This window comes from Anabrus simplex, chromosome 1, assembly GCF_040414725.1.
Source record: "Anabrus simplex isolate iqAnaSimp1 chromosome 1, ASM4041472v1, whole genome shotgun sequence".
Classification (NCBI taxonomy): Eukaryota; Metazoa; Arthropoda; class Insecta; order Orthoptera; family Tettigoniidae; genus Anabrus; species Anabrus simplex.
The window spans coordinates 514,134,560-514,145,484 of NC_090265.1; the positions used below are offsets into that span (position 1 = coordinate 514,134,560).

The window sequence follows — 10,925 nt, forward strand, 5'->3', positions numbered from 1 at the left end:
TTACCTTTCTTCTACTGTGTGTTGCAGCTTCCCTCAGCTGTGTGGCTGGCAGGATTCTTCAATCCACAGTCATTCCTCACAGCTATCATGCAGTCCACGGCTCGTAAAAATGAATGGCCACTGGACAAAATGTGTCTCCACTGTGAGGTCACTAAGAAACAAAGAGAAGACTTCACGTAAGCTTACAGATATGCACATTCTTATATATTTTCATTAATCCAACAACACAGAGTACCATATAGAATACAACATGCAGCCACCTTTGCATCATGCGATCATCTGTCATAAGGATTGCTATCTAAGTGAAGTTTTTTTTTTTTGGTTTCCTCTTCCTTTTGGTGTATCAACACCTAAGAATGAAAACCTTGAGCAGGCTCTTTTCTTAGATACAGTGCCTGCCACATGGACTAAAAGAGCATATCCTTCCATGCTGCCACTTGGTTTGTGGTTTGGAGACTTCATAATACGTCTCAAGGAGCTTGAGAACTGGTCATTTAATTTTACAGGAAAGGCAAAAAACTCCTTTAGATTTCTAAGACTCTCTCAATAGATTTATTGATAATTATGTTCCATAGCATTTTTGAAACTTTCATGTATTGTCAACTTTAAAATAAATTTTCTCATTATGCCTGTTAGTGGACATGCAAGTTTTACATACTATCACGGCTAAGTGTTATGAGGTTTTCATTATAATTCATACATTTTCAGAGAATATAGCATAACTCAAATTATAAGAAAGCCGGTGCTGACAGGTTTGAAAACTACCGCACCATTAGTCTAGTATCTCATGCCTACAAAATTTTAACACACATTATTTACAGAAGAATGGAAAAACAAGTCGAAGCTGAGTTGGGAGAAGATCAGTTTGCCTTCAGAAGAAATGTAGGAACACGTGAAGCAATCCTGACTTTACGTCTGATCTTAGAGGATCGAATCAAGAAGGACAAGCCCACATACATGGCATTTGTAGATCTAGAAAAGGCATCCAATACTGTTGATTGGACCAAGCTATTTATGATTCTGAAGGTGATTGGAATCAGATACCGAGAACAAAGAATTATCTACAATCTGTATAAAAATCAGTCTGCAGTGATAAGAATCGAGGGCGCTGAAAAAGAAGCAGCAATCCAGATAGGAGTGAGGCAAAGCTGCAGTTTGCCCCCCCCCCCCCCCTCCTTTTCAGTGTTTACATAGAACAGGCAGTAAATGGAATCTAAGAGAAATTTGGAAAGGGAATCATAATCCAAGGAGAGGAAATCAAAACCTTGAGATTTGCCGATGATATTGTTATTTTATCTGAGACTGCAGAAGATCTCGAGAAGCTGCTGAATGGTATGGACAAAGTCTTGGGTAAGGAGTACAAGATGAAAATAAATAAGTCCAAAACAAAAGTAATGGAGTGCAGTCGAATGAAGGCAGGTGATGCAGGAAATGTTAGATTAGGAAATGAAGTCTTAAAGGAAGTAGATGAATATTGTTACTTGGGTAGTAAAATAACTAATGATATCAGAAGTAAGGAAGACATAAAATGCAGACTAGCACAAGCAAGGAAGAGCTTTCTTAAGAAAAGAAATTTGCTCACTTCAAACATTGATATAGGAATTAGAAAGATGTTTTTGAAGACTTTTGTGTGGAGCGTGGCATTGTATGGAAGTGAAACATGGACAATAACTAGCTCAGAAAGAAAGAGAATAGAAGCTTTTGAAATATGGTGTTACAGAAGAATGCTGAAGGTGAGATGGATAGATTGAATCACGAATGAAGAGATACTGAATCGAGTTGGTGAGAGGAGATCGATTTGGCTAACTTTGACAAGAAGAGGATATAGAATAATAGGACACATCTTAAGACACCCAGGACTTGTGCAGTTGGTTTTTGAAGGAAGTGTAGGTGGTAGGAACAGTAGGGGTAGACCAAGTTTTGAATATGACAAGCAGATTAGAGCAGATGTAGGATGCAGTAGTTACGTAGAAATGAAAAGGTTAGCACAGGATAGGGTGGCATGGAAGGCTGCATCAAACCAGTCTATGAACTGATGACTCATACAGCAACAATGCCGTAATCACCAAAATTGACTTCTTCACATGGGGTAAAGATTCTGTACAGTTATAGTTTAATGAAAAGTAGTACAAAAGCCTGTCTTTGATCATCAAAATTACTATTATTAAGTAATTGGAAATTCTAAATCGACTGTTAATATTATCTTATGGATAAAAGTTACCATATTGAGTGCAGTTGTAGCTCAGAGTTGTACTTTGACATCTGCTGATCTGCGTATTATTGAGAAAGCTGCATACAACTGTCCATCAACAGCATCATATGCCCTCACTCCATATGAGCACTGCATGGAGGTTTGGAATTTAATCCAGGGTTTTGGCATACATTCTACTGATTAGAAATTCTATAACACCACATACCCTACCCTGCTGGCCAACATTCTAATGGAAAAAATATTTCCAACGAACAGAATCCGAACCGGCTGAACATGGTGTCAGACCATATACATTTGATGCCTTAACGACCATAGCTACCAGATGGGCTGCTCTATGTGGCGCTTATTGATAGAAATAAACCCAGAATGGGAAAAAATGATTAATTCTTTTCAATGAACAATCATTGCATTGTTCTTGTAACCCATAACTGGTACCAGTTTAAATCTCTCAGATATATCTGTGGAAGGCAACAGAAGCCAGGATGTACACAGTTCGACATCATGCCGACATGCATGACCTACGTCATCATCGTGAATATTCAACGACTTCACTGATAGAAACGTATTTTTCTATTAAAAAGTACAAAAGTCATGGTCGTGAGCGGCTCATTGTATTTTTCTTGTAAAGTTCAAATCAAATCAAATCAATCAATACTGATCTACATTTAGGGCAGTCGCCCAGGTGGCAGATTCCCTATCTGTTGCTTTCCTAGCCTTTTCCTAAATGATTTCAAAGAAATTGGAAATTTATTGAACATCTCCCTTGGTAAGTTATTCCAATCCCTAAAGAAGACATAACAACCTACAAAGGGCACTAGGAAAGTTTTGCAATGTGAGTGAACATTTTAGATTCTTTCAAAATAATTTCCGCCACATTCAGTACACTTCTCCATACGTAACTGAACCAAGTTTGCCACTTTTCTTCGGTTACATTTTCACACTCTTGATCCCATGCTGCCAGAAGCTCCTTGTTGGATGCAAAACGCCGCCCTTTCAGCTTCATCTTCACTTCTGGGAAGAGTGCAAAGTCACACGGGGCCAGATCAAGACTTTATGGAGGATTATCAAGCACAGTCAAGCCTGATCTGGCAAGAAAATCCATTCTTATATTAGCATGATGTGCTGGAGCATTGTTGTGATGCAAGAGCCAAGTGTTGAGCCGTGACCTTGGACGGAGCTGCTTAAGAGCCTGGATGACCTGATGCAAACAAGTCTCTCTGTACCACTTCATAGGAACTGCCCTTTGTGTTTCTAGTACAACCCGAGTCAGGATGCACCGTTTAGTGAAGAATACTACAATCATCCTTTTCTTCACTGACCTTGACTTTCGCACAGTCACAGGAGTACCCTCATCTTCAAACAGCCACACCTTGTTCTGGGATTTTGTTGGTACATCGTAATAATAAAGCCAAGTTTTGTCACCTGTAACAATGCTATTGACGTTACGCAAAGTCCCCTTTTTAAACTGTTTTAGCATTTTTCAGCACTATTTCACTCGATGTGCCCTTTGTTCCTCTGAAAGTGAATGGGGCACCCAAAGGGAACAGACCTTTCATGTAAAATTGAATGAATAGCTGATGCACGGACGTGGAGGGTCTCTTCTACCTGCCGATATGTCAATCGTCTCTCTTGCTGCAATATTTTCCCCACAGCTTCAGTGTTTTCCTCAGTCACTGATTCAGATGGTCGCCCAGAACGAGGATCGTCTTCAACCCCAAAATTTCCCCTCTGGAACTCTTTGTACCAGCGGAAAATTGTTGTCCGATGTGGTCAGTCTTTCCCCAGCACAGGAGTAATTTCCTCCAGGCACTGGTCAACAGTTAATCCATGAGCAAAATTGTAGTGGATAATTGCGCGATATTCACCTTTAGACGACACTGACATCTTAACTTGCTTTCAATCCCACTGCTTGGTAACAACTGGTGTGAAGGTCACACCTTGCTGTCTTCTAGACCAGTTTTCACTCCTCTTTTCATCCCTCACCATAACAGGGGTGTCCAGCCAACCATTTTTGCATATTGCAAAACTTTCCTAGTGCCCTTTGTATAACTGGTACCAATTTTGAGCTGCTGAAACCCTCTCTATTTCTTAATATCGCTGTGAATGATAGAATTAGGGATTTTATATATATATACTGTAGATGTTGGTTTGTGATGCCAAAATTGTAGGAGCTTACTTTAAACATTTTATGGTCATAATTTGTTTGTTGAGTTTTTTAATTTTTTAAATTATGACAGTGGTCTTAATTGTAATAGGGTTTTGCTCTGTTATGTATGATTTGGTAGTTTTATCATACGAGAGGTGTTAAATTTAAATAGAAGTTTGATTATTATGAGTTCTTTGTTTGATTGAATACCTTTATTATTTATAGGGTTTGTGCTGTTTATTCCATCTTTAGTGATTTTTTTTATAGTGAGGAATGGTAGAAATTCAGTATCTGCAGCATAAGTTTTATAGCATTATAACAGATTTGAAATAGTACAAATCTTATGTAGAATATCTTGTAGAGAATAGATGTGTCCACTGCAAAACCAGGGACCCACCCACCATCTCCCAGGATTACATTTTCTTTTATAACCTAATTTAATTTAGCACACACCATTAGCCATTGCTCAGGCATTTCCATTAGTTTAGATACAACCGGACATGATGCCATTTCCACCAGTCAAGTGAAATGCATTCTGTTACCAACCTATGCACAATAAAAACACAACTAAATGCAATCTGTAATGAAACAACGTACAATACAGAACAGATTATTTGTTTAGTCCTTAGTTGCCACATAACGAACGGCTATGTCAGTGCAGCTTTTCGCCACTGTCCAACATAGAATGCGCTACTATCGCCATACAGAATGCTAGAGACCTACTAACAGCCGCTTCGAGGCCCTAACCTGGGGCCTTACGTCCCCAGACTCCATTTGCATTATCACAGTCCAATGGTTTGGTCAATAACCAGACCCAACCAATCCAGACCAATGGTTTTATCACAAGCTGGACCTAACCAGTCCAAACCATTGGCTTTGTCACTAATGCATGATAAATTAATTAAGTTTTTTGTCACTGTCCAACATAGAATGCACTGTATTGCCGTATGGAATGTTAGAGGCCTAACAGCCACTTTGTGGCCCACTTAGAGTTTGGTTCCAGTGTATGGGACCCACAGGAGGATTACTTGATTACTTGATATGAGCAATAGAAAAGATCCGAAAGAGAACACCACAGTCTGCTCTGAGTGATTTCCAAGAAAAGAGCAGTCTTATGAAAATGTTGCAAAATTTGGACTGGGAAGACTTGGGAGTAAGGTGATGACCTGCTCGACTTAATGGTATGGTTCTGGGCTGTGAGTGGAGAGGTGGTGTAGAACGACATTTGTTGATGAATAAGTTTGAGGTAGGTTGGAAAAATCATAACATGAAGATAGAATTAGTATTCAAGATGATAAATTGGGGCAAATTTATTAAGGGAAATGTCTGATAAATAAGTTACTTAAAATCAGTTAAGAACAGACTAGGTAAACAGCAGATAGGGAATCTGCCACCTGAGGGACAGCCTTAAATGCATATCAATGATGATACATGTTACATTTCTTTGTGGGGAAATGTGTTAGCTCCAATTTTGTGCATAACTATCTTTGGTCTATGATCAGCCATCTTCAAGATATTAAAACAACTTTTCAAGATGGCAGCTCGAGCTCATCTCAGATTTTTCAGGACTTTCGATAGAATCTTCACTAGACAGCTAGTAACAAGTGTCCCAAGTTTCAATACTATCATATTTATTCCTTCTGAAAACCCTATTTTGACTAGACTAAAGGTGTAGTTCATGTGATACAGAATTGTTTATTTGTAGGTGATATGAAATAACATTTTATTTCAGACTAGTTTCTCAAACAGTTATTTGAAGCATGTTACCAGAATGCCGTATATAAACCCCTTTACAGTCTTCATTTTCTCTGTAAATGTAGAATTTGTAAAAGGACTTTCATGTTGCATTATGCTAAATTGGCTCATGCTCAACCCAATTAACCGTGTAGTTGTTTTTTCAAAGATCGGTACTTGTTCATTACAAAATACTTGTGTTCTTTACAAGGGCTGCTTGTTGTTAATTAGGTCACCCCCCCGTGAAGGAGCTTACGTCCATGGCCTGTACATGGAGGGGGCACAGTGGGACATCAAGACTGGTGGTATTGTGGAGGCCAAACTGAAGGAGCTTTTCCCTATGATGCCGGTTATCTACATAAAGGCCATTACGCAAGATAAACAGGACCTACGCAACATGTATGAATGTCCTGTGTACAAGACACGTACACGAGGTCCCACGTATGTGTGGACATTTAACTTGAAGAGCCGAGAGCGTGCAGCCAAGTGGACTCTGGCTGGAGTTGCAATTCTGCTGCAAGTGTAACCCTGTTGAAATGTTCACTTTTAGATTTTATTGTGATGTTACATTAAATGTTTAAAAAGTTTCATGATGTTTCATTTTTCTATTATACCATTAAACATAAGGACTGTGAATTTCTCACCTACTTAGTCAAACATATCCCACACAACACAATAAGTTTTGAGAGAGCATTTTTTCAGAGATGTGTCTCTGCAGCCACTGTACTGATAATTTTAGTCTGTGATTCCACACCAGCTTTTCTAACATACAGTAGAATAGTACTTAATTTCAAGTCCTGGGTCATCTATTTCAAATAATTACAGCTACACAGGCTATCACAGCATCATAACAACCCAGAGAGTCAATTTCTCCTCCCACAAGGAGGGTGATCATAGATATCCCAGGCAACAGTAATAGTTTGTGCATTCATCACGCAATAAATGGAAAGAGAGAAAACTCTAACCTCTTGGAAATAGATGATTTTCCTTCTTTAGAGCAAAGTTAGTATAAATCATTTTGACAGCCTCACGAAGACTGCAGCATATTTAAGAGGCTTTGAGTGACTCATGAAACTGAGCGTTGTTTTTCCTGTGCTTGGCTGGCCTTGGAATATGGCTAAATTGATATAGTGCCCCTTGACTTGTACGAAATGTTCCTTTGCTCTTTTTTTCTTGTTTACCATTTTTTATCCATTTCAATTATGGCAGGGTCACCAAACTATGGCCCAGGGGCCTCTTCTGGCCCACCAAGGCTTTTTTCTGTGGCCAGGCTGAACTGAAGTTATTTTACTATCACACGCTTCTTAGTTTAGTTTCCAGTGGCTATAATAAATCATTTTAATCTCAATTGAAATTATTTACCTGCACTATATGCATCAATAATAAGTTTATCTTTACTTTGTAACACCAGGTTAAGTCAGGCTGAACACAACTTAGCTGCTCTACTTCCGCATGGTAAGTTATGTCACCAAACATCAGCAACTTTTTAAGTTCAAAACACCAGTCCCACACTTCTTTATTTGGTAAGTAATTTTGTCTTTGTCCTTATACCTGTAACTAAAAGTATTTTTGTCATTTTGACATTCCATAAAAGACTACATTTAATGTAATTTTGTTAAACTGTACATGTTGTGCCAGTGGGAAGGCAGCATTTTCGATTAACTGATTGGAACTCTCAATTATTTGGTTGTGAAAAACAAAGTATTATTTAATCTTGTATTGTGAAGATTGCATCTGTTGGTCTAAACCAGGGCCTCTCAAACACCCAAAATCTCACACGTGCAAGCAGTGGTGCAGAGTTCCTTGCACAGTGCATTGGTCCTGCTCTGCTCGGCTTGGCTCGGACCAACACTTTGTCTCTGTGCTACTCGGTTAAGCTTGGCTCAACTCAGCTCGGATTTGGAGCGCCACGGAGCAAGTGAGGAAGAGGGAGACAGGCGTGGGGAAAGAGAGAGACAGTGCCATTGCTCCAAATCAAGGAGTGGGGGTCTGCACTCTGGTCAACCAAGCAAAGTCGTCTTTTGCACCGTGCACAGTGCATGCACCAGGCGCATGCACCCTGAGAGGCCCTGGTCTAAACTTTTTGAGTACCCTCTAGTACTTGCACTGTTCTGGAAGCATTATTTCCTGTTTCATAGGATGACTTTTCAAGAACTGATGCAATTAACCATAGAGTAAGTAAAATATCCACTAGAGGTAGCACTGGCGCTGTAGTCGCGTGCGAGTTTGAACGAGTGCGTTGTTTGACAAAAGCTGTTCTTTTTTTGGGACTGTCGCTACTGGAGCCGCCCTTTTCTGAAGGAAAATGCCAGTTTCCTGTGCAGCTTATGACCATACAGGGAGGTTCATAAAGGTCAATTGCATACCATTTCACGGATATGCTTCCGTGAAATTCATTTTCATGCCTATAAAATAATACTTTCCGTGACACTTATTGTCATGTTGACTGGCCTGCTTTGGCTGACTTAGTGATTTTTTTCCCCTGTCGGCGTGAATGAGATTCCTTGGACCTTACCTTGAAGAATGAAATTAATGTTTTAGGAAATACAAGGGATGACATTTTCCTTTCACTGAGTGGTCATGACATTGAAAGCGAATATCCAGAAAATCATCTCACCATGTTCCCTTTCTTGTAATGCCATAGATGTGTATGATACTGAGTGAGTAGCTCTGGGATTTGTGTCTTGTAGCTGTCAGCTTGCTTTCGGGAGATAGTGGGTTCGAACCCCAATGTTGGCAGCTCTGAAGGTGGTTTTTCACTCTATTTTATACTAGGCAAATGCTGGGATTTATCTTAATTAAGGCCACAGTCATTTCTTTCCCATTTCTAGCCCTTTCATATCCCATTGTCACCATGAGACCTATCTGTGTCAGTGCAATGTAAAGCAAATTGATACAAAGACAAAAAGAAAAAAAAGTGTTCATAATAGGCTAGCTTGGAATTGTACTTAGTGTTCCCCTTTTCACATTTCATGTTTATAGTAGTAAAAGCTATTGAATATATTTTCTGTATATACAGTTTGTTACTTTCCCTTCATATAACATGTGTAGAAGCCTCATAGTCATAGATATAAATCAAATTGTAAAATATAAAAATTGTAAGTATTTTTTCAGTTACCTTTCAATTAAGGGAAGTCATTTTACAAGTTCTTAAAGAAAATCAAACCTTCCCTTCAATCATTCAATTTACCACTCCCCTTCCATTAAAAGAAGGCATTTTACAAGTTAAAATCTTAAAGAAAATCAAACCTTCCCTTCAATCATTCAATTTACCACTCCCTTTCCATTAAGGTAAGTAATTTTATAAGTTAAAAAGAGGTAATCAAACATTTCAGATAAAACTAAATATAAACTAAATATAGACTGAAACCACAACCGAGTTTCATATTTCCACTTGTAATCACGTTTAGAAAACAGCAACGATAATAATACCTAATAATATTGGCTTTAAGTCCCACTACCTACTTTTACATTTCCAAAGACGTCAAGGTGTCAGAATTTTTTCACATGGGAGTTCTTTTACGTGCCAGTAAACCTGTCTACACAAGGCTGACATTTTGAGCACCTTCAAGTATCACCAGACTGAGCCAGGATCAAACATGCCAACTTGGCTCAGAAAGCCAGTTCTTTATCCGGTGATGACAATATTTTGTCTACTTTGCCCCGAAATCTCGCCAATGCTTTTAGGCCCAAAATCTCACTCAAGATAGAGAAAATATGTATGTTAATATGAACAGTAAATTGATTTATGTTATTTAACTGCTCATGAACACTGTACCGGGTGGTACACCTCCACGTCGCTAATTCGAACTTTGTGCCAGTTGAAACCCCTCTACTGGAGGAAGCCGGAACTTTACCTACTGTGTTAATTTTCAAGTTTCTCAGAAGATGTCACTACTTGGAAATTTTGAAGTTTCTGAACTGGGTCGTTTTCGATGTATTTTTGTTTTGCCTGTAGTAAGAAGTGTGGACATTCTCTTCTAGATGGCACTACTGAAGAAATACAATTATGCACCCTGGTGCGAAGTGAAAGAACTATGTTTTTGAAGAAATTTGGTGTTCATAAGTTTGTTCTTTGTTAAATTTCTTTCAGTCATTGTTTAAGTTGGCAATATTAACCATTTCTTTCCCCTTGTTTTGAATTTACCAATCCCGAATTTCTCGAATTAAGTTTCCACCAATAATGTGTTTCTTCTTCATCTTGTGTAGGGGTTTTCTTGGTTAGCCAATAAAATTCTTGTGGGAGGGTGTTATCATTCTTGAAACGCCTCAAACTTTCCGCGAGAGTATATAAACTGCTGATTTTCAGGTCTCTGCGCCACTTCAGTAACATCTATCAGTGCATAAAGTACGTAGCAGGGGGCGGGAAGCGCCTCTTTCTTCGGGCAGCAGTTCAACCACAAGGTAATGGCCGTTTAATAACTTCTTTTCTTGTTAGCTCAGCAGTTTAACTCTCGGGGCAGGTCCGAAGCTTTTCCACCATGTAACTTTTCCCCGAAAATGTAAAGACACTTAGTATCTATTCTATCTTTTAAACTACATATTGGGATAGAGAGTGCTTAACCCTCTCGAGCTCCCACTCATATTGCATTGAGGTGAACTTATTTTTCACAACCGTTTCTTCCTTAACATAATGTAAATTGTTTCCTTCTAAAAGTCACCTCTTTAGTATGGGATTAGCCCTTGCAGTAACGGCCTAGTGCCAAGTAGGTTTTATATAAAGTGTGTTAGGAGTGCAAGAACGCCTCCTCTCAAGTTGGTATTTTAGAGGCCACGTAATTAACCTTTCCTTACTTAATAGGCCTCAGTAGGTTGGGTATTTTACCCCTGTTT

At 38.9% G+C, this 10,925-nt stretch overlaps 1 protein-coding gene across 1 annotated transcript in view; it reads left to right on the forward strand.

Moving 5' to 3' along the window:
* Positions 1 to 6,680, forward strand: part of LOC136875368 (dynein beta chain, ciliary) — a 782,313-nt gene extending 775,633 nt beyond the window's left edge. Inside the window, exons 52-53 of the mRNA XM_067148948.2 lie at positions 28 to 176; positions 6,324 to 6,680. Of these exons, the coding sequence (XP_067005049.2) occupies positions 28 to 176; positions 6,324 to 6,618 (444 nt within the window). The 3' untranslated portion in view covers positions 6,619 to 6,680. The remainder of the gene's footprint in view (positions 1 to 27; positions 177 to 6,323) is intronic.
* The last annotated feature ends 4,245 nt before the right edge of the window (positions 6,681 to 10,925 follow it).